Genomic DNA, 25491 nt, shown 5'->3' with positions numbered 1-25491 from the left:
CAGACTAAGAAAAGATAAAATAGGGACGTTCCAGCTTTCCTTAGCATGCCTAAAACGCCTTACTATGAACTTCTGATGTGATCAACGACAGTGAAAGAGACTTCTTAGCGCACTGGAAAGCGAATGATTTTCCTGAAACAGAGTAGGTCACAGTAAGATTTCCAAAGATTAGCAAAAAGGAAGAATCGATGGTAAAGACTCTTTTTGATAGATCCTTTATGTTATTTGGTATATATATTTATATCCTTTCCAGACGATGCATATTATTCCAAGTATTGAACCCATGACTCTCCCTGGGATCGATGTTCATGGGCCATGAACTGAGGAGGAAGGAAGATAGCATCTATGAGCAGCAGAGATATAATAGCATTAGCAAACAGTTCACCTAAGTCTCCAGTCGTCCGTATAACTTTGTGACTGTCCCCGATAGTATTTGTCACAATCTCCGCCTGTCATTCTGTCTGGCCAAAGTCCAAGCTTGTGGACGATTCAGCCTTGGTTGATGAGCTACGCTTTTCGCAGATATTTGCGGAGGAAGTGAAGTTGTTGTCGTGTTGAAGCTTGACGGTAGGCGAAAGTCCCCCATCTGTTTTGAGCTGTATGGAGCGTGAAACGACCGAAATGGGTGGGATATTAGTGGCTCGTACGCCCCTACCGCTGGTTTATCCAGTGACCGTTGATCTTGGCGATTAGCTTGTGACCAGTTAAGCGCTGCACACTCAAAACAGCTCACCTGCCATCAGATATACGGAATGGAAAATGATAATATGGAGTAACATCAGATTATTTATTTCGTTGCTCAGCAACGGATACTTTGTAAATATTTCAAATAGGGTTTTCCAACAATTTTTGGGCAGCATATTTTTTTCGTTTTAGTCGGGTAGATCTCGTCAAGCTTAGTGTCGGGGGCAATGAAACAAGTCCACATCGATGTTATGATAATTTTGTCCCGCCAAGAGGACAACACTATTTTTACTGGGTTCATCGACCAAGAGATGACGCGAACAAAAGCGCGTCCCCAACTGATCACCATACAAGCTTCCGTCGTGATCAACCGGATAGGAAAATGGTCTGCTTTCAGGATCCCTGAGTTTCAGTGAAGGACCACCCACGTATGCTCCGGATTAAGAAGTATTGTTTGTTCACGGATGAAGAAAATCAAAACCAACCCGTTCTGTCAGTCAAATTATACGAAGTCCCTGAGGTGTTCACCCCTAATTAACGGGCACTCATTTATGCTCAAAACAAGACAACATTCAAGCAGAACATAAATTTGACAATAATCAAGCAATAAACCACTCCGATGAAAACGCAACCAGTCACAGGCTGGCTAGAAGTTTTCGGTAACCTCACGAGTGATGTTTCGTCGAGAAAAATGACAATGTTTTTATTAGAAGCGGAAAATAATGATTTCCGGACAAACGATATGCTTAAATTCATGGTAAGGACAGACATTAGTCCAAGATGCACTGGAGCAATTCCGAAAAAAAGATAAGGGATGGTCTGTTTGCAGTTCCCATTGATCTTCAGGTGCCCCGCAATTGAATTCTCGATAACTATCTCTAATTCACAGTTTTAACCGAACAAGTTTTATGACTCACCTATATCTTCTGCTATCATTCACTCAACCAGTCGCCATTTGGCAGGATGCTGATGATATACCAAGCCAGTGAAGCGGTTATCCGACCTCTTTCATTTTCCTTCTCCAAGAGTAGTTTTCATTCCTACTTATTGAAACGATTGGTAGAAGATATTGTATCCTGTTGAAAGCATATCAGTATAGCTACTGCGGACAAACATTGGTTTCAAAAAAGCTCGAATTATCCTCTTTATTTTCTGGAGTTATTATCCAGAACCAAAAGAGTAATTTCAGGGGAACGGGGATGGCACAGTCATTCCATAATTCAACCAAAAAGGTTGTATCACGCGTATCCGATGGTGCGCCCAGCTTCTTTAAATAAAGGGGATAAAACGATGGGACCTTTTCAGCGAAAAACGACTATTTGAACTCCATTGAGTCAAAATCCTTCATACCACTTTGCACCGTGGTAACTCTCGAGAAAATATTGTCTCAATGCATGAAAAACAGCTCCAAAACGTGGTTGATACTTGAGCAAAGCAGAGCTCTTGTTCTCAAAAGGATGTTAATTTTGAACTGGATGGCTTTAGCGCGAAAAACAACTTCAATTCAACAAAAGAGGCTTCAATCACCACCACGTGTTCGGCAACAGCCGTGCTTTTAAGTGTCTGATTGATCCGAACGCAATAAAGGACGGGTTGACTTGGACTCATCAGCATCCCCGGTGAGAGCCATAGCAAGTTCAGGAACAATGGAGTACTCGGATGTTTGGTGGCTTTCCGCCCATTGCCTTAAGCCTTGAAGGCTTAGTGCGAATAGGTGGTTTGACGTGTCTGGTACTAAATGTGATTTAGCCCGGACACCAGGTATGAGGGATTATATTCAGCTCAAGTCAACTTTAATCAATCCCACTGACTCAAGGCCACAAATATGATAATGAATGAATACTCAACACTCAGTTTTCTGCCGATCCTTAGCAAATCGCAATACCTTGTTGGTGGGTCCCTTCTTACCCACCAATGAAAATCTGACTCCCTTATTTGTGCTCAGACCTGTCCGTATACACTAATACAGCATATTGTGTATGCCGTGAGGGAAAGAAAAAACCCAATGGGACTAATGTGATTCTTTACAAATCCATAGGTGACATTGACAACAGGGTTGCATTTTTTATCAACATTTCTGTCGAAGAAATAGGCTATAGGATATTGGATTATTTTCGCTTCTGAAATGCATTGTGTTGTCCTATGAATCACACACAAAAATAAGAGAATCAAAGTAAGTACCTTTATTCCTGTTCTTATTTACTGGGAATTGCCACACAATCCTACCTTTCGTGTTTACAATTTGCGCAAAAATTTGGAAACTTGGAAGATGACAACTAGTCAAATACTGCGAATTTTGTTCATCACGCTGATGCTAACAGTGCACCTCTCATAGCCTTTTACATGCGTTTCCCAGTGCCATGCTAATTTTTACCATTCTAAAATTTTGTTTGTGGGAACGTGTAATTAAACGAAAATCCGCAGTTCCCAATACTCCGAACGAAAACATACACAAGTAAATTCCTTAATCGGCACGAACCTACATCCTAAGCTGCGCAGACTGACAACTTAATTGTACATTACCCAACACGTTAGCATGGGAAATGTTGCTGCGTGGTTCCGCTACACTAGTGTGTTCAGCCGACTGCGAGCTGCATTTCTTATCAGTTTTGCAGTGGGTCGTCCTATCCGACAGACCTTGAGCGTTTTGTTCAAGAGCCGTTTTTCATAGTTTTGGTATGAATGGACAACCCTTAAAACCACTCTTCTCAATTCCCCTCGCTGTGCGTTTCAATGACAATGGCTTTGCAATTTTTAAAACATCTATGGCAGGGAGCCACCCTTGGTTTGACTCATTTCCTTAATCTCTTGCTCTTACTCAAGATGATGATGATGGCTCAAAACTGGTGCAAGGAATCTACATCAATGTTCCTTTCATTCTGTGAAGTCTAGGGACTAATACAAAACAGTACTTCTGTAGCCTAAAGCCTATACATTCGTTAATTGGTTTGGTGATTTGTGCCATCGCCAGTTGTCATCTGTGTATGGACAGTATGGTAACCATACCAGCCACGCTATTTTTTTCACTGCTTCTACTCGGGCTTGTTTGGTAACTCCGAAAGTTGGGTTTTGAATTAGAAATTCGTAAATTTTAGACCTGATGTGTATATTGCATCACTAAGTAAAAAAAAGGTCATAAATATATTGGCTATGTTTGAGTTGACAGGACTCTTTTGACATGCCTATCCGACTTGAATATCGCTTAATGCAGAGCAAGGAGGCTGAGTAAAGTCTAACAGTGACGTACGTAGTGTCATTTTACGTATTTTCTCTCAAGCCTTTGAGGCAACCAAACAGTTTTTGAGGCCTTCCATTAGCTGAAGTAATTTTAAAACCATAACCATCGTGCCGATGGGATTGGATAAATTGAGTAGCAACCCAAATTTTTGTTAGTTCTTTCTGGATTGACCTTGTGCTATTTTAAGTGTTGTTGGTGGAGTAAAATTCGAAATGGAGAATCACCTGTCGCCAAGTACTGAGAGGGAGAAACAGTCACGAAGACTGAACAAAATCACGGAAAATTTACAAAAAGTGGCATACCGAAGTTACGGTTGGCATTTTATAACTTTGAGTATTTTTAGAGATTGTTCAAACTCCCATAAGCCCATCACTTGTTTCCGGTTGTAGAAACACATCAGCCTATTACAGTCTCATTCGTTATATGGTAATATGCATTCGGGTTATATTTAACTGATGAATATTTGACTGGCATTGCTTGTCCCAAAGGATGGTAGCGTGTACATACGCGTGAAACCCAGATAAAAGATAAAGCTGTTAATGACCAACTCATGCGTTATTAATATATTAATTTGGAGTCTATGGTAATATTAATGTATTTTAGACTATAAAATCTGACGACTTGTTCGGAGTGTAAATGCTAGCTATCAGGAAGTCCAAAAGGGAAGCCTATGAAGATTTTCCAACGATCTATCATAAGAATGAATTTGGAATAAGGGGTTCTTTTGGGTCAGAGCCAAACTGCTTGAAATAGCCATAATCTAAAGAAAACCTGACGAGGCTACAGCTGCGAGAATGCTTATTTGATAATGAGAGTTTTGCACCTTTGCTTGTTTAATTTGCCTTCTGATGTCACAGTATAATAAGAGACTGCCGAAAACTTTCCAACACAGATGTCATATAATATAGTCAAACAAAGAAAACCTTACCATTTCAATAAGAAGAGGGTATTTAATAATTGTCTCAAAGTTCTCTTTGGATCTGCCTAGATAGTTCGTCCGGACAGATTCTAAATTTGTACTTAATCCTTCGTTTCTCGCTAAGGACCGTTAATTCTGGTCGCAATGATAATAATAACGGCAATATTTATAATGATTCCTCTATCATTTAAGTGACAAAGCAGGCAGAGTATATCCGATGGCCCTGCTAGATGGAAACTAGTCTGTGCAATTTAAACCACCTGAGCTCAACAGCGTGTTCACTTTGGTGCAGGTCAGAACGGGGACTTCCATTTGCTTCTTGATTTTTCAAAAAATGGGATTTTAATGTCAACGACTACGCCCAGCTGTCCGTTATCCAGGGGGTATGTACTACCGTTGAAAGAGAATGTTTTGATTCGTAACATCCCTTACAAATCGCCATCTTTTGTTATGGATATCCTAAAAATCCAGCGGCCACAGACACTCCTTCCGCAAAGTGAGTGGCTGTGATCCAAAATCTCTGCAGTTTCATAGAAGGATGTGTTATATGAGGATAGTGGTATATTCTGGAAACCGTTTTTTAAGATTATTGTTCTAAACTCTTCTGATTTTTGGCTGACAGAGAGCGGATGGAGTTACTGAATCAATGGTTAACAAGACCCTAATTAATCCTACATTTTTTTAAATGAATGACAAGGAGCAATGGTTTGTGGATGCTGGAAACAGGTTTAAGTGATAGGTTCTTTGTTTTTAAAGGAAAACGACTTGCTTACGCAATCCATGACTTGCTTAGCTGCATCGAATCGTACCACTTGGAGTTACTCGGTTGCTGGCTGCATTCAAGAACCAAACACACATTATCGGTCGACAAAAGTGCATGAGAAAAAGCTGCGATATCTCAACTGAACAACCTCCTCATCAATTATTGATAACTTGCTCGCTATCAGTGAACGACAAGAGGACAGCCTAGTGGAAAAAGGAAAAAACAGACATGAAATGAACGCAGTGTGATGTTTTCGGTTGGATATTTCTGCTTGTAACTATAGACTGGGAGGGAGAATTTTTTAATTTGTTGTTTTTAGTATATGCTTTAAAAAAACTGTATTTGCATTCTTCTGGCTACGTTATCCGAATAACTTGGAATTCCATCTATTTAATTTAATTTCAACAGACCGCCTGGCTGAAAACTGTTTTCCCTTCGCCATAGATTTACGCATTCGAAACCCAAACTGCCAGAAGTATTGATAGAAGCACAAAAGCCTGAATCAAACGCGTAAAATGATTCCCTAAATTAATACAACTTCGACGGAACAGAACCTGAAAAACCCCTTTCCTCAGAGTAATATTTGTTTGGTGAAAATGCCGCGGCATTCTTAGGTCCGTTGCTCACAAATTTTGTACCACTGACAGGTAATTCGAAATAGCAACACCTTGCAACCTATATCCTCCAACTTTCTGATGACCGTGAAAAGAAGAAAAACAACAGGAAATGGGGAAATGCTTATTATTTGATAGCTCATAGACGAGAAACGACCTTGTCATATGTTCAAAATCGGTGCAAAATGTCCTACTTGGCTTAAATTATTTCAGTAGGATTCGTACTCTGAAACGAAAATCGGTCTGTAGTAAAAAAGTCAAGAAATAGGCAACAGGTATGTCACCCTTGTTGGGAATCACCCACGTTATGCACAATGAGGTTGAGATCCTATGCTTTGACCGTGCAGTCAGCTTTTTTCACAAAAACGAGCAGAAACAAATGCGCCAGCCATATAGTATAACCCGAGGAAGGGACTATCTGGCTTTCTTCACCAAAACACCATTTGGTGTATGAAGATAAGCTAAATTGTCTGGCTGTTTATAGTGTGTAATGTAACTGAAATTCAATGATGGACCGTGCACCCAATACACTGCAGCTTAACTGTCGGGTAGAGTTGCATGTAGTTTGTGAAAAACATTTCACTTATTTAGACGGTGTTTTTCCGCAACTGCGAGGTAGTTCCATCACAGGGGTTCTCACAAAGCACTTAGATTTGACCGAAACATTGTTTTGTAACCCATATGATAGCTCCTAGTTTTCATCATTCTAAGAGCCACCAATCAAGAGAAAATAGGCTTCTAACGGGAACACGTAATTTCCAAACTACTTACAAGTAAGCAAACGTCTGAGCCTTTGATCGTTTTCCGACTGAATGCGCGCAACCCTCACCACAACACCGCTCAGAGGCGCATTGGTAGCTAACACATGTTCCGATTATTGGTCATCTGTTATGCGAGTACTCTATTTCCTAATGAGAATCAGTGACGCATCCAGAGGGACAAATTTTATTTCAAGTTACATCAACCAGTGGTTAGCAGACCGTCTTTTGGAGCCTTTTTAGTACCTTGCCTCTTCTGAAACCTCATATGCTTATATCACATATCAAGGAGTTAGCAAGGTAGTAATGTTTTGCGGTCGAAAGGTTCGATGTTCTGGTGGTACTGAGCAATCTTTTTCACTGGAGGAGATTCAGTTTCATGTTTCATACTGTTTATTATCACACCATTGTAGTGTTGTCATATATTGTTGTTTGATTGTTGTATTGTTTCTCTATTCGATTATATTCTTTATATTATAGCGTATTTTATAAAATGGCACACATGGTATACATTATACTTTATATCATATAGTTATATTTTTGTATTGTTTCAGTGTTATACTACATTGTTGCATTAAGATCGCATTACATCATGACGTTTTCATCATAACTTTTGTATCGCTAGCAGTTTCGTAGCAAAAAATAGCGTTCAAAGTAAACAGAATTATTTCAGGGTAACGGAACTTGTTGCCAGTGTGCAAAGCTGCGGACCAATAACTACCGTTCGGTAAAAACAAAGAAAGCGGAATTGAAGAGAGAGACGATCAACCACAGTCAACCGAATGCAGCGGAATCGATTCACATTTCGTAAGAAGCCAGCACTGGTTTGCTTGATCGTATTTTTGTTGATGACTTTGTAAAATGGTAAGTCATGGGAATCGGAATTTCAGCTTTTTTAATCACAGTCCATTGTAAAATGACCGCTGATCCCATGGTAGTAATCCGTTCAATCTGAAAAGCATTCTGTAGTAATTTAAACGAACGGGGTCTATCAATTCTGTGGGGGATACACGGAAAGTCTGCTAATTTCTCTATTTTATATTTCATAACAAAGTATAGCTTAATAGGTTGCGTTTTGAAGATCTCCATCAGTGGGAAGAAAATCATAAAACCCCAAAACAGTGAACATCCATTGCGTGAAATTTCTGCTGGCTCCTTATCCGATTGACACAACTCAAGATCTTCTGTCCTTTAAAACCCCAGCAGGCGTAGAAAAAGTTGGAGTAACAAGAAAGATAAAAATGCTTTTATTCCAGAAAGTATTCATTCATATGAAGCATTGAGTTGTGCTTATTTTCTGCAATACGAGAGGTTATCTGCATGGACACAAAGGAATCTCACAGTTTGAAGTGACTTTTTGGTGCACGCAAGTGCGATCTCATTCCGCTTAACGGTATCAAAATTTCCGATCAAATAAGAAAGCAAAAATGGTAATGCGTTAGCGGACATCTCTCATTCTGAAACCAGCAACATTCTTTTCCGAGCAATTCTTGTATTCTGCGTATTCAAATAGAAGCATCAGACGCTAATTTTGCTCTTCTTAAAGCTCGACACCTGGACATTGAATGTCAATACACTAAAATCACTCTATCATATATTGCTGTTTTTTCATCAAAATAAAACTAACTATTTTAAACATGAAGTCAGCTGGTGCTTGGTCAGTGGTGGATATTCCAGTGACTTATTAATCGCGCCAAGCTGACTTGGAAATCTAAGTCTTGGATTTCGCTATGCAGAGTAATGTCAGTTTACGCCGAATATTCGAGACCTTGAGTGTTACGGTTTGAAACTAAACAGCGTATGAAAGCGCAATCGTACAATAATTATTTCGAGAACGCACTCGCGCCATTGGAACGTCATTTTGTGATAGTGCATGAATTTTGGTCAATATACGTCTCAGTAATCTGTGGCAATATTACAGCCAATTTTATTTTTGAAACTGCTATCTTCGATGGCTTGTTTATGCGGCAACAAAAGTGATAGAAGTGGCTCAAATGACCAGATTATTGGATGTTTTTCTAGACAGACTGTCGAACGAAAGCGGTTTAAATTACATGAAAGGGAAAATTCTGGCCGAATTCGTGCACTCAGGCGCTAGCAATAATCGGCTGTATTCTATAATTACCAGTCTTGGGTATTGAGAAGGCGCGAAAATTCTATGTAAAGTTGTTGGCACTATTCAGTCCCCTTAATTCACTGTAGATAATTCTACCCCACGCTTCCCATTAAACTTGAATGATGCATTTGAGTACACTGCAAATCCAGACGTGTTTGCCTGCAGAACGAAGAACTTGACAAATACACTCATTTGCACACCAAATGGGTTTTCTTGAGAAATAAAGCTAAATCTCTCGGTTGTAATACTTGACACCTCACGACTAGTTTCGCCCATCTTGGGACTCACTAGATAGGCGCAGTCGCCGAGTGTACCTCAACCTTATGTTCCACTTGAAGAGTTCTCAGTGAGCTTCCGAGTAGTTTCCTTTACGAAACTATACTGCGATATCTCGAATACTCTACCAGCTAAAACAAGAGGCGGCCTTTATGCAGCACACTCAGCTGGGGCATAGCACAAACGAGAGATTCAGTCGTGCAAACCCAGTTGATATTCAAATGAATGTATTTGACGAGATATGTCCAATTTAGATTCAGGTGGAACATGACGTTGACGGAAACTCGGGGTCTACGCCTACCTGATAAGCCCCAAGAAGCGCAAAACCCGCAGCGGGCTGTTGAAGAGTTTTCAGTAAACTTTTGAGTAGTTATCTTTATGAAAACAAAGAACTTGAGTCCCACTCATATCATTTTCACATGCTGTATCATCTCCCCAAACTATTTTTCAGGCAATTTAACAAGTGATCTCCCGTGGGGTTATCAATGACTGATGCTTTCGAGCAAACCTAAATTCGAGCGCAACAACTCATGCGTGGAAGTTTGTTAGACCATAGAGATCCAAAAAAATTTCGCGACAGGGGAATTGTCATTCACCAACTACAGAATATACTCGTAAAGGTAGCAATTTATTACCCCCTAGATAACTATAAACAACCGATTTTAACAACACCTACAACTGCAGAATTACAGAAAAACGAGGAAACATGTTACTTCTGGGAAGGTGTAGATAAATATTCTGTCGAAAATCATAACATCGCATTGCAGTTCGGATTATTTTTGACCTAATCTTATGTTCACCGCTTCACGATACCACCAAAGTTAGAATTACCTCAGCAGTTAGTATGGCATAGTTAGTAGAGAAACCCGGCAGTTTAGCTGAAAACAGGGGTTCCTACAAAAAAACGACCTGTTGGTGTTTCAAGTCTGTTTTTGCAATCTGGGAGAACTGAGGTGTTACACTGCAATGAACTCACACAAGTTTTCGTATCCATGTGTAGAGCGGTACAAAAGTACCAGGGGAGATTAGGAACAGGGTGGTCTCTTACAGTGAGAATTACGCATGAGAAAGATTAATCGGATAGTCTGTGGAAATAGGTATCAGGTATGGAAAAGACACCACGCAGTTAGAGATACGTAGGCTTTTTCGTGACAACCCTTGTTGACGGCGCATCATTACACGATTACAAAAGGTGCATAGGAAATCCGTTTTCGGCAATGACGACCCACTTTCTTCCACTCCACCGCAGGGCGCGATATACATCTATTCAGAGTACTTCAGTGGTTATTCTCCTATATTAACCCGACTGACCCGTTTCGTGTCAACGAACAAGTCTGACCCCGATATTGAAAACAGGCTGTATTCTCAAGCCAAATCGTTTTCACAAGAATGATGGAATAACAACATGCATAATGATGAAACATGCACGCAGAAGCACAATTGAATGAAATTATCTCAGGTTGTTCACACTAACCGTGAAAGTAAAACCGGGGGAGTATTCACCTAATGACATGTGCGGCTTTGTGCAGACAAGTGAGTGTCGCGTTAAATGAGGCAACTACAGAAATGGAGTCGACAACAGAAAAAAGCTACTCGAATAGATGGGTAGCTAGAAAGAACCGTGTGGAACGAATGGAAACTGCCAAGCGCCCAAAACAGGACCACCTGTGTCAGCTGGTAGCAGAAGTCGACAACAACTTGTTCACTACAGTTTCACCGAGTAAAGCAGCGGCTACAGGCACTGTATCCAGTCGAGTGAGCTGAAGTCGATAGTAACCATCGTCGGAAACCGCATAGGTGAAGCGCATGTGACCAGAGGGACGAGCTAAATTGTGGTCTCGCATGAGATGCCGAGAAAGATCAAAACCTAGGAAAAACACCAGTGGAGTGTAAAGATAAGCGTCACATCCACCTTTTATAGGTTACAACCTGCGCAACAAATATAACACAAAACATTGAGTCTGCATAAGCACACTGCAATCCGAAAGTGCAATCAGCGGCTGCGGCAACACGCTGGATTAAAATTAATGGTTTCCAACGGTAGGGACTAGAGAGAGAAAACCTATAGAAAACTCGACCATCAGAACTTGAAACAACCGCCAGAAGTTAAAAAGAACCTTGGCGGTAATGAGCGAAGTCTAACTGAAGTCAGTAGTGAAACCGAGGTTCGACTGATCAACTGTATCTCCCTAACGTGCTTCACATAACAAGCGAATCCGTTTTAATGAGCAGAACGTCGGACATTCAGAAGGAACAGATGAATCGTGTTTACGACTTTTGCGACTAATATGTTACGTAATGCCCTTAGGAGAAACTCCTCAAAAAAGGTCGTTCCCGTGGGGTGTATGCAGAAGCGTTCGTTATGCAACATGATTATGCGTGCGGTCACTCTGACGAGAAGCCACCAAACTTACCCTTTCATCGTGATAGTCTCTTGGTAACAACATCCATATGAAAACAATGGCTTACACGATGGGTGAGTCCGGTGTCAGCTGGCTAATATCAGGAAGTAGAAAACCAAAAATTTCTGAGAATACCAAATCCGGAAATGCGGGATCTAAGTCAAGCACATAGCTGCACTGAAGACCTCCTCCATAAAGCACGGTGTCAGATATAACGACAAGCGGAAAGTAGACTTTACCGAAGGTCGGGGTATGACTTTTTGACCACTGTTAGCTAAGATGCACACAGCGAATTCAGCCTTATTGGTAACTCTGATTCCATGTTATTGAAAAAACAGCCTCGGGGTTAATATATTTCACAGAGTTGTGCGCCTTACAACGCCGACAGAGCGGACTTGTTGAGTTGTTCTGATCGGTGGAACATGCTGTATTTCACAGTATATCCCCGGTTGTGTAGTTATTTAATGCACCGCTCTATTCTATGGAATCTCTAGATCTTTAAAGGCAATCATCGTTCAACTCACGAAATTTTCAATGTAACGTCACCCAGTTGATGGAAAGTACTTGGAGCCGCCACCGGGGAATTTGGGAAATAGCGGCACCATCGAAGATAATGAATAGAGTGGTTGAGTGAGGTCAGAAAAGAATGAAACAGTCCGCTTCTAATCGGGTTTGATTTCTGAAGATGAGCAAAGAACAAGCCTGTCTTTTTGGCATCTTAGCCAAAAGAATGGCGTTGTACTTTCGATAATGATGGAGGGTAAGAATCTAACGCCGGTACTAAACTGCTCTTCAACTTCCACAACCGACATAAGGCTCCGCTTTGCGGTTAACCGGCGTTAATTAATACAACTACTGGAGGCGTTGTCCCGACAGAGAGGAACATCGCAAGCCTACTAGATTGATGTCTACCACTTGATACAAACCAGAGCTGTATTCCGTAGGAGACAGGCAACCACAGCACTTCTTGAAGCAATCTTCCCACCAAGAAAGCTACGTACGATTGGCGAAATACTGCAAAGATTGGAGGAGCTGGTCAACCGTAAAAGTTCAGCTATTTCGAATGGCCGTTGTAGGTATTCTTCAACTGCGCTGAATTGTATGCAGGGCAGACTAACGGACTGCAGGATCAATATACAAACAAGGATGATCAGATTCAAGAACAATTATTATGAGATTTCATTACAGGTGAACTCCACTTGAAAACATTGCAGGTGAGGCTGATAACCACACTGTTATGCCATCATTGAAGTAGCTGTTGTCTCGACGGTTAGCAGAACTTGGCAGATATTTTTGCGGACAATACAAAAGAGATAGAATACTTCCGTGCGAACGGTTCACGTTTGCTTCACCCAAAACAGGGTATCTACTGTTCGGTCGATCAACACACATGGCTATTTCTCCCATGGGAATAGTAACGATACCTGAAAACTGAACCATAAATTGTACACCACGTAATAAAGTAGCATATTGAGAGCGCCTGAGGACAACTAAATGCAACTTTCTAAGAAATATAGTCTGGAAAGCCGGGAGAAGCCATGGAAAAAAATCGGCATTTCTGCTTCAATTAGCTACTCTCTGTTGTAAAGGAATTGCATTTAAAAGGTGCTTGGATACCGAGAAAACTTTTTAAAACGAAAGCAAAACTGCATGATTTCCTCAGGACATCGGACTAGTAAAACCAAGGGTTATTCGACAGTTGCATAAGCCATTTTAGTAGTTGATTCTCCAAGAGGGAGCACTCTTAAAGAGTCCTGCGTGTGGCCTGTGCTATTGTACTGAATAGCGCCTGCATTTCTGTGGGCTCCGATTTATGCGGAATTATGTACTTGCCTTGCTAAGTGCTTCGTCGTCAACATGTGGTTTTGCGAGAAGATCGATGATCGTGTACCACCCGTACTGAGTTGTTGAGTCATCGTAACACCCCCCTGTAACACCCTTTCGGTGCCTACTGCCATGCCCACTCGAAGGAAGCACGAGAACTGAAATATCGACAGGTTGGCTAATACTAGACAGGAGAAGTCGAGATGTAGAAGTTGGTTTCGAACCAATCAACCAATGAATCTTGCTATCAGTAAGTTCGCACCAAAACCACTGAGCTATCTCGAAATATTTCTCGGTTGTTGACATAGAGACCAGGGTGAGGTTATAGAGTGAGTGGCAGAAAACTTAGCCGGTCAGACAGTGAAGCTCGGTTGATGGTGGAACGAAGAATGTGTGAGGAATTTCATAATGCTCCTCATAAACGAAAGAAATGGTGCAACACGGCAAATGGCGATAGAGAAACACCCAAGATGCAGAAATGATGAATATGATATACAACAAACCTCGCCGTTTTATCACTGAACACAAATGACAAGCGTAGAGAGCCCCCGTCGACGCGGGATCGTAATTTTTCGTGAGGGAAGCATTGAATTCGTTGAGCAAATCTGGATGTCTTCGACTAATATGTATCATGAAGCCTGTGCGTTTTAGTGTTCTAAAGCGGCATCCAGGCTGAGTGCAACGCATCCAACCAGTTCGAGGTAGTGGGCTGGGGCAAAGGGAATGATTAGGATTGTGTGGCTTCATTTGGATCGCAGCCGGTTTGCTCAACAAATTAGACTGAGTCGGGTTCAGAATCGATAGCGCACCGGCTGCGGCCAACGGTCCGAGTACTGGAGCCACTGTAGGTTCACAGTCTAAATAAGAACGGGAAGGAAGTTTATGTCGACTGAATACCCACAAAATAAATTTTGTGAAATGAACCAATCACGTTCTTTGGAAGTTTACACCATGAACAGCGCTCCAATAACGCAATAGTCGGACAAAGATCGTCTTCAAACAAGCTCGACCGTGACCGAACTCTAGTGGGCTGAATCACCTAAGTCATTTTTGGTCGGAAAGTCTGTTACGTTCAGTTGGTTGATTCGGAAGACAATACAAAGAGATCTAAAATCAGTGAAGTATATCCACCTGGGAAGAAGCGATCAGATTTGAGCTACCAACCTGAAAAAGAGTTCATTCAAAACACCAGACGTCAGTAATTGATGTGAACGTTGGAGAATCCGGTACAGTTATGGGTAGCACGCACCGGAGTAGGGTTTGAATCACTGGAGTCCGTGCAAGAAGTGATGAATCCCAGATGGTTCATTTCAATTTGCGTGCGATAATGCGTGCAAGCTGCTGACAACGATTCATATCTGGGGGAATCGAATCAAACTGAAAACTCATCGGAATTTCTCGACTTTCCGAGCCCTAGCCTTCGACCTCCAGTGTTGTATACCAGCGAATTCAAACCTAAGTAGTCGCGGTTGATGTGTGTGCACTTCTTGTTTTAGGTATGCAGATTCTCCTTTTCCCACCACAAATCTTCCTCATTTAGTCCAGAACTATTAAAATTTGGTGAAAGTCTTTTGTGATAGCCCGATGGTCATACTTAGAGACGAGAAACACAGTCGTACAGTCGTAATATAATTGGAGCCAGTCTATCTCACTAAATTATCGTTGTGGTTTCGCAACATTGCGATCATGGGTCGGTCCGCTAAGGGCTCGGATTGAAATCCGATGGAAAACTTCTACAAACTAGGCATATGTTCGTGTCATTACTACTATCCTTAAAAAATAGAAGTGTGACTGAAATTACGCAAGGTTTGACCAAATGTATGCCCGAAAAAAAGTGTTGGCCATAACCAATAAAGCTACTCCGTATGGCTGTCCCGACTATACAAGGTGCCTTCAACAGTGTTTTATCATCATCATCATCATCGACAGCATGACATCAGTGTCAGCCAAAAGACGACAAAACTATGTATGCATCTGGCATTTTCAAAGATTTTTATCCGTCAATTTTCCGCTATCCGCGAAACTCCAGGTCGTGAAAAAAAGGTGGTTCCCTGGCAATAATCCACCACACATAGGGCAACACAGGACCATAGAAGCCAACAGACAGACGGTCACAGCGATGTACGACCTATCTGACTCTATATGACAACTGAAAATTGTTCCAACTACGGTGGAGGTAACCCACCAAAAATTGTGACCTGAAAAAGCTTACTGTCAAGATCGGTATCGGGGATGAATGTCCGCGAACTGAACTCCGTTTTGTCTGTTTGCGGCCGTTTGCTCTGATGGCGTATTTGTACATGTCGGTTGAGCGCGGTCAAGGTTTTACAACGGTACTCACATTGGTCACAAGCAAAAGGTTTTTCAGTAGTGTGACGGAATAAAATATGTCGGTCAAGTGCTGAAAACAATCGGGAAGTAAGAGACAGACAAGTGGGGCAAATGATGGTTTATTTGTCTGGCCAAAGCAGTTAGCACAAGAGGACGAAAGAAAATGATGAAAAGCAAGTGAACATTCAAGTTTTCCGAGCACGATAAGAGAGAATATTCCGGATGAAAGAGTCCTACCTACTGCTGCAACAAAGTACACCTTCCAGGAGCGAACCTTATTTGTCAATTTGCAGTCATTGTGGACTGCGCATTCACTATGTGCTCTGAATTTCCTGTTGTTAGACTAGCGCGATGTTTCAAAAGGGATATCAACTGCTCCACAGTCGGATGGATGCAACGACCATGAGTCATCGATGCAGCGCTTCGCTTAAGACCACTACTGCGGTAACAAAACAACGGGATGTAGCAACTTCAGCCAGCGCACCGTAATCCAAAAAAGGCTATGTACCGTTTTCCCCGTGTCTGTAGTACTGATCTGTGCAGACTGAAAACTGCTACGGCTGACTGTACACAAAATGAAAACCGAGGTACTAACAAGTTCTACACCCATTCATCCAGATTTGATTGCGTACCAGAATTAACACCACATAGTACAACCATGTGGCATCTCGCTTATTAGTAACTGTTTCAGACCGACGATTTCCTGAGAAAGCGAACATTGTTACACAGGTTACCTGGATTGTCTACCATTTTCGTATTGTGCACAGAATCTAGTTATCGTCATCATCGACAAGCACACCAGATAAGGACCTGGAGGTACATGACATTGGCCTGTGGACTGAGACGAAACTGGAGTTGCATTTGACAAAGAGCGACGAAAACTCAGTCAGGTCAACTCACAGAGAGAAGCCACCCAGAGTTAGACAGGAAACAGGGGGTAGGGAAGTAGGTCACTAGTTCTAGTTTGCCACAACAGTTTCACTGGCGTACTACATTAGACAGGAAATTCACTGGATTTCAGACAAACCTGGTCACCAGAAACAGATATCTAAGGTGATATTTAGTTTCTGAAACAAAAATGCATCAAAATAGAGAAACTCGTGTGCGACGTTTTTGAAACAAAGAAAGCCTAAGTGACCGGTTCACCACGCCTACCATGTTCTGTGGATCTGTTGTTGTGGTTGCTTTTTCGTCACGCGGAGTTCGAAAAAAGGATAGAGTTCCAGAAAAACTTGGGGAAAAAGATGAATGGGAAGGTTCCGCTGTCGATACGAGTGAGTGAGAGTATAAGGTTCATCAGGTGTTAAGACAGACAAAGAATGAAGCACTTTTTTCCAATAGTAAAATAATTCAACACTCGGTTTCGGTTGAAGTTTCCGTCGGTTATTGTGGATTGGTAAGTCCTATAGTTCGAAGGAGACAGAACTTGAGGTGGCAGAAGAGAATGATGTTAAGAAAAGTTTGGATGCCATGGGTGCTGTTCGCCTTCCAGGATAGGGCTCACGTGGCTCTCATGGTGCTTGGCCGGAGACACTGAACGATGAGGCGCCTAATCGATGTTAGTGACGTTCACGCTATCAGTTTCTATCGAGATTTCCTGACTGAGCGTTGAAGGTGCAGGCACCTCGGATGTTTCTGGTAAGATAGTCCTACCTGCCAGATTTTCTTCTTTTCACCACAAGACTATTCGAATAAACCGACATAGTTGTACGGTACCGGAAGCACCAGAAACCTTATCTGGATTTGCCGTCAATGATGACCATGACGAGTTAGTGTACAGCTGTGGAACGTCATGTGTCGATAGATCTTTATTTTGAGAGAGGTGTTAAACCAGTGTTATTCAGTCCAGCACCCAGAAATGGCGGTTTTTGTATACGGGGAATTTTGACTCGATGGACGCAGGTCGCAACGGCGGCGCCTATCAACCGAAGATGTGCTGTCCTAATTGGTCCTATCTATAAGCACCCGAACAGCTAAACAGTGCATGATCACATGGTGTGATTTCTGTAAACGAAGGAAGATCAGCGACATTCCCTGCCTAAGTGAGAGCTAATCGCACTGCTGTTCAGCCGATCGTGAATGGTTAGGTGTGGACGCAGGTCGCAACGGCGGCGCCTATCAACCGAAGATGTGCTGTCCTAATTGGTCCTATCTATAAGCACCCGAACAGCTAAACAGTGCATGATCACATGGTGTGATTTCTGTAAACGAAGGAAGATCAGCGACATTCCCTGCCTAAGTGAGAGCTAATCGCACTGCTGTTCAGCCGATCGTGACCGAATGGTTAGGTGATCAACCAGTGGCCGGAAGACCATCGGTTCGAAACAATGAGTTGCGTTAGATGCGCACTAGGGATGAAACAGCTGTACAATGTTTTTCGGTTTTTCAGCATAACTGACTTTACTGACGGGAAGAAATCCCCGTTAAAAATTGTGCTACATAATTTGGTGTGCGCTGCCCGCCCGCAAAAGTTAGTGTCAGAACAGGAGGGCGTGGGATCAAACCTGATATTCACGTTTGTAGTCCAGCGAATCGATGTGATAAAAAAATCTACCAGTAGATCAAATATCATCACTGTGGTAACCTATCCAATGGTAAAACTGTTTCTTGACCTTGTGATGCCGGGCCGGTGTCGACAAACGACCGACATTTACGACGCAATGCGACCGATCTTGTTGTTGGGTCAAAATATCATTCATCTAACGCCATAATGCACGCAGCTCGTACATTTCAAAGATGGTGATACCCTGGTGAACAGTCTGATGACCCTGTTGCAAAACATTTTGGACAAAGACAACACCAGTGCAATGGAGCCCTGTGGGATCCAGGTTGCCCTCTGACACTATTTTGCGCAGTTCTACAGACTGTCAGGAAGTAAAAACTCGTGAGGATCAAGCTGGGATAAGCCCTGGCCAAGGATGCATCCACCACATCCTTATCTTGAGACAAGCCTCTCGCGTTAGTCGTTCTTCTCGAGCTGGAAGCCACCTCTGACTCTGTCGATCGTTAAGGTGGCTGAGGGTGAAAGGCGTTTCCTTCACATCAAAATCTCTTATTGGGGCGCTTTATGCGAACTCCTGTGGGCGCGCACAGGTATACAGCAAGCTTCCACTGAATTGACCGTGTCCATTGGTGTAACACAAGGTTTCCCTCTCTAACCAATCCTCTTAAATTTTACCAGTGACATGCTGATTGAAACTCCTCTGTCTACTCCTGAAACCTCGGGAATGGGAATGCTCCTGGAGCTTTCGTTCATAGGTAGTAAGTATGCGGATGGTATTGCTGTCAGACCCTTCAAATAAACAGCTCGCTTTGAACATAGATCATTCTGTCGCACAGTTCGGTATGCGCTTCACGCCTGGGTGGGGTCGAACCAAACTTCATGTTTGCGGACCAGTCAATCGATGTGGCACACAAATTTGTATACCTGGGAAGTTTTACAAGTTCCGGTGGACTGGCTCGAAACGAAATAAATTCTGGAATCAAGAAAGCCACAGCAGCATTTATGACACCCATGTGACGTCAGTCTGTTTTTGAAAGTTATAGTACACAGCACTGGTGCGATAAACATACCTCTCAACTGAATAGAAACCCAGTGGATGTATTAAACTTGACAATGTTTGACCATCCTATTAGCAACGCTGTGGTACGCTAAATAAATTTAGGAAGAACGAATTCCTCATGATAGATGGACTAATCACGCTCCATAGTTTACACTAGCTAGTGCATACAGTTCGCGTGCCACCTGACCATTTGCCTCGCACAGCCTTGTCCAAAGGTGTGCTGAATGGAAGCGACCAAGAGATGGACAACGAAATATGTAAAGTGACCAGTAAATTCAGTCATGTCAACAACTACCGCCTCCCTGGATGGGGACCCCGGGATACATCCCACCAAAGGCTGATGACTCTGACAGAAATGGTTCAATCACGCAGTCAGTGGCATTCATGCGTCAAAGCTGTCACCTTCAATGCGTAGCCACCCAGTTTTCCGAAAGAACTGATCATACCGTCACCTCAAATGTCCCGTTATATCTCACATGCTGTCCCATTCCCCGACGTAGAAGCTGGAACTGACATATCATTGTTACATGGTTTATAGCTCACTGACTAACTGTCTGGGTCATGTTACAAAAGGTCAAGGCCATAGTACGACGGAGGCTGTACGTTAATATGAGGAAGTATGAGTACGAGACAATTTCGGACAACTTCGAAAGTTTTTCCTCAATGGCCTGTTCCAAAATGCACGGCGTATTCCGGCACAATAAAACTCGTTTACACCGACGAATGGCGGACTGGTCGAGCTGGTGACAGCTCAGTGGTTAAGGCGCGAACTTACTGATCACAAGGTCCGTGGTTCGTAATCAACCTTAGCATTCCGGCTGCTCCTATCTAGGCTTGAGCAACCTGCCATTAGTTCAGCCTTCGTGCATCCTTTGGGTGGCTTGTCAGCTAGGCACCGACAGGGTGTTACAGTTGAGTGATTATCATTTTTTACCAGCCTAAATGAGAGCCGTGAATCGAGAACCATTCATGAATTAAAATCTTAGACGATTGAATATCGATTTGAGGGAGTATTAGAGCGACTGCTGACAACGACATGAAACTGACCTAGGACTCCGTGCGAAAATATAGCAGCGAATGAAGTGGGTATTCAACAGGATCGACTTGGAGAGTTCGTTGTAACGAAGAGTAGATCCGTGACAAACCAGTGCGCTAATTCAGGTGTCAAAAAAATGGACGAACTGCATAAGAACCCCAAAGGTGGAAGATGGTACGGTCCGATCTGTGAAGTCGCTTTCGCATCATCATACTTCAAACATGTTCAGACAACAAAAGTTCGAACTACTCACTCACTAAATTTTGAGAGGGGGCAAAATTATGATTCGGGACACTGACACAAATGACCTATTCATGCGGTCCATGGCGTTCAGGTGCCATAAGGAACGTGAAAAGATAAACAATTTTCGGATTCTCTGAATAACATGGCTGTACTAGCGTTTTAAAACTAAACGTAATAATCAGCCACAAGACTGCTGAAAACTCTTCGACAGCCCACAATCTATTTCACCCTCTCTGGGGCTCATCAGGTAGGTGCAGTTCCCGAGATTCGATCAACATCACAAACGAGGTTTCAGGTGAGCCACCCTCCAAAACCAAATTGGTGTGAAAAGGAGTGCATAAGTCGAGTTCAAGTAGGACATAAGGGCGACGGAAACTAGAGGGTTGTGCATACCTAATGAGCCCGAAGAAGATCGAAACCGGTCGTGGGCTGTCGAATAGTTTTGAGCGACCTTATGAGTAGTGTATCACGGTTATACAATGTATCGCGATATCTCGAGTATGGTACCAAGTGAAACATGAGGCAGCCTGGTGCAGCCCATTCAGTTGAGAACGTCATAGATGAGAAATTAAGCTGGGTTTAAGATGAGCCTCTCAACAAAACCAAATGGTATGCAAACGAGTGCATAAGTTAAACTGGTATGAACTGCCGCATCCAGCGCGCGATTGCTGCCTTTCTACCCCACGCGACTTACAACTGAAGAATCCGTTACACAACCGTGGTACAGGGTACTAATGTGAACATCGTTAAAGTATAAGAATGGAATCAAACAACTAAAAATAAATTTACCAGATCGATTTTCATTGTCTTAAAATCTTGGAGAAGGAAAACTGGTTGGCTACTAATCAGGAGAGCAAGAGGAGCTACGCATAATTACACTCACCTGTTTTGCCGAACACTGTCATGTCACAGAAAGGGCACTTAACGGTATTGACGTGGCGCTGCATATGAGCAATGAGGAGCTTCTCAGTGGGAAATATACGTCGACAGCGATTACATCTCATGGGTTTGACAGAGTGATGCAATTCCGCAGTGGTCTCTTCCTGATTTCAAATGAAGTAGTGGAAACAACATTGGAAATGATGGAAGTGCACTAACGCAGAAATAGGAGAGATAAGAGAATGAGATACTGGTCAAAACACCAGAACGCCAGAAGCGGTTGTCTCAACTATCCGAGTTCAAACAGAACATGCATCCCCATGTCGTCCCCTATACTGTAAAGGATATACGCTGTGTATTTCTGATCAGATGATACTTACCTATGAAACACAGAAATCCATAAATTGAGATGGCGCGAAGAAAACCAATTACACTGACAAAGAGGTGGCGAAATTGGTTGCCCTACTCGCTGACAGAATAGGGATGTCCGCTGAGAGCAGGGAGTATCCAGGAAGGCTTATATGTTACCTCACCATATGCCAGGAGTTGGGTGACTTAATCTTGATCTTAATCTCAACCTGTGATCAGAAGTTCTAACCGGAATGACAACATTCATATGTAGCCGAACGGGTTTACAGTCAAGTTTGCTCTTAAGTGACTGTGTATTGCTTAAAAACTGGACGTTATATTCACCCACTGTACCACGTTGACACTTTCGTAGGGCAAATGTACGAAAGTATGGAATCCAAATTCGCGAGGGTATTAACATGTACGATCACCTGTGGGATAGCGCAAACAGATGTTACTTTCTAGTAATTTTGAAGGATTGCCCTACCATGGCGATCTCTGTGCCTTCACACACTCACAACACAGCATGAAAATTTCATGGATCACCATTCCTGTGGGCAAATCGAAAGAGATGGTGCTGGCACAAAATGATTCGGTAGACAATTGAGCCTTCTAATTTACGGCAAGTGCTATTTGATCGATATTCCTGTGGACTATTCAATACAAATTTCAACTGAAGTTAGCATAAGATGTCCAATCGGACTGAGCCGCAACATGATAAACAGGTTCATCGGACAGACATGGGTGTGGCTACAAGTTCCAGTTAAAGGGGATAAAGGAATGATGTAAACATCTCTGTGTAATCAAACTTCGTGTTCCAACTCCGTCGTTGGTGGTAGTTAACACACATTGCCGATGCAATATGCTCAACCGTAGGGCCAAACTAATCGTGTCACATGTGACTGCTCAATTTTACACGTCCTGCGGTCTGACCGAGGTAGTTGGGCTACAGGGAAGTACATAACAATTCCATAATAAAAAATTTAGCTAAGACGATCGAATTCGTCCGGTAGGAGTGAAAAGCAACTCAAGGGTGAATAAACATCAGACGTGACGAAACTTTGTGTAAAAGTACCAAAGCTTATAATAAACATTTTAGCGGAACATTCGTATGTCCCTTGTCATAACGGCAAAAAGCATGCCAGCATGTACTAACATCCCTAGGTAATCACAACCCTGACTCGCTCAAATGCAATCTAGCAACAAATAAGCAAACAAAAGAAGGGACTGTCAAATTTTAGGGTTATTTCAGATGTTACATCGAATTCCCTTAGAACTGCCAAATGTTCAATTGTTACTCGTCACCATAAGTAAATCAGTCTTGCGACTACCTTGTTGGATATACGCAGAATTCATTTTGTTTTGTGCGACTTGGGTTTACCGATCACCACAGATCCCTAAAATATAGAAGTGTCGTTAGTTCACTTGGATTCCACAGTCTTTATCAGGTCAACAGCTGCCTATCTTATGCAAGAGAACTCGTTTCGCCGTGGGAGTGGGCACTTCTGCAAGTACAGTCTGAGGTGATTATGATTAAATTCATACTGCTCATAAGACTACTAAAAATACGCGAGCCATTATGAATCGATTGATCAAGTTTTTTGCTTAATCTGTGTGATACAACATGGGAGCGTTAGCTCTATTCGTCAAGCGTTATGAAATGCTGTAGTAAAACGCTGTGGAACTGATATTACCAGATTCCAGCTGACGAATGAGATATGTTATTTTTCGGGCTGAATGTGCATTGTGACTGAAAAATCCCGAAATTTCCGGAAAACCACGGAGATGATCAATTTTGTACCGGGATGGGAAATGAAAAGAACAATATCATTGTAAACCACTGTATGTTTCCTGTACAAGATTTCACCACAAGCTTTATTTTATTAAACTCTTTGGTAGTACCTTCTGATCTATCTGACCGGGGCTGGTTATTTTTAGGGTGTACAAAATTCCCTTTTATTGTGGAGCGATTAACCTCATTTTTCGAATCTCTCAATGTCACCTCGACTCTCAACACCCTCAGACGTTGGCCGGTGAGTTCGCCAGGTAGTGGTTCCAATGAATTTTAGGAAGTCGCCTTAAAAATGGCGAGTAGATAAGATATTCGTAATTTGCCTTGGAACTCACTTCGTCAGCTTTGTTGAGCAGATGTATTTGTTGTCGTTTCAAGTGATCTTCGAACTTATTAAAGTTTGATAGAAGCAGGCCGCAAGTTGGACAGGCCACACGCTTGCCTTGCGAGTGAGAATCCAAATGTGACACGAGGTTCTTCAGACAGCGAGCAACATACTGGCAATTTTCCCAAAGACACTTGAGTTGAACATCAGTCGGATAACGGGAATCCGTATACTCCTGTTGGGGCAGAGGCAGGAGGAGTGCCGAAGAAGGCTATACCGGAGGAATAAAGCTAGCAATAATTGTATTTTTCACGTCAGGTCAATTGCACCCGTCAGCGGTAAATTTTATGCATGCGAGGGTTTGGCAAATGATTTGATTTAAACACTAAGAAAATCCTGTATCAATAAAGGAGAAGTCATAGAGACGGTTTAGATACCGAGAGACTGTTTTACAAACCTCCAGATGAAAAAGAATCTGGTATACCTGATCGTTCATCACGCTGCGGATGTTTGTGGCTGTTATAGATTCAAGGCTCTGCTTATCGAAATGGATCCTATTATACCTTTACTCCGTTACTGAAAAGATGATTCGAACGCCCCCGCCCAATTCTCCCAACAGGGCCTATTGCCTGGTAGCGTTTCAAGATCGCCAGATAACCTCTGCATCCTGAGTGCTGTCTACGCCTGGCCAACCTGGCAGTCTCTCGGCCCTCATACTTCCTTCAAGTGGTATGGCAGCCAGGCACCTGAAGAATGCTACAGCTGAACGATCCTTATTTTATTTACTAATCAACCGGGCGATAACTTCCTAGCTTTATTTGCCACGTCAACTTTTTTTATCTCATCCTGCTTCCTATCTCTGTAAGCGCGTTCTCTACACATCCGAAACCGCTTCAGTAAAAGTGAACAATCTATATGCATGACGGTACATGTTTCACCTAGACAGCAGGTGTCAGAGTGAAAGTTGAAGTAGCCAGTCACATGGTCATAGAAACCAAACGGAATATTCATTAATAATTGGCAAGTACACACAAATAAATCGTAACTACAGTTGGATATACCATAATAAACTCAGTGATACCCAAATAACCAATGAAAAACTTCCTAAAATAAACAAACGGTGAAAGCTCCGTCAAACCAGTACCAAATGCTGTCATGTGTGGGTTAGTTGGTTTTACTCAGAAAAAATACAGCACTCAGTCTCTCAATGACAGCTTCAGGAAAACAAACCGTATTTGGAGTAGCGAATTTTGAGTGCAACGACGGAGTAGCTCCTCTTATGATTTCTTCATGAATCATGCAGTGAATTTGAAGACGGAGAACCATGCGTATGCAGCCCATGTTAGGGACAACCATATATATATATATATATATATATAT

The 25491-nt window shown here is 42.4% G+C and overlaps 1 protein-coding gene across 1 annotated transcript in view; it reads right to left on the bottom strand.

Moving 5' to 3' along the window:
* Positions 1 to 10706: 10706 nt before the first annotated feature.
* Positions 10707 to 25491, bottom strand: part of T265_07450 (hypothetical protein) — a gene marked incomplete at both ends in the record, with an annotated part of 21401 nt that continues 6616 nt past the window's right edge. The window contains 5 exons of the mRNA XM_009172979.1: positions 10707 to 11235; positions 14098 to 14451; positions 15807 to 15995; positions 21651 to 21810; positions 24122 to 24346. Of these exons, the coding sequence (XP_009171243.1) occupies positions 11039 to 11235; positions 14098 to 14451; positions 15807 to 15995; positions 21651 to 21810; positions 24122 to 24346 (1125 nt within the window). The remainder of the gene's footprint in view (positions 11236 to 14097; positions 14452 to 15806; positions 15996 to 21650; positions 21811 to 24121; positions 24347 to 25491) is intronic.

This window comes from Opisthorchis viverrini (genome assembly GCF_000715545.1).
Source record: "Opisthorchis viverrini unplaced genomic scaffold opera_v5_179, whole genome shotgun sequence".
NCBI classification, from domain to species: Eukaryota; Metazoa; Platyhelminthes; class Trematoda; order Opisthorchiida; family Opisthorchiidae; genus Opisthorchis; species Opisthorchis viverrini.
This window is presented reverse-complemented; position numbering and strand designations above follow the sequence as displayed.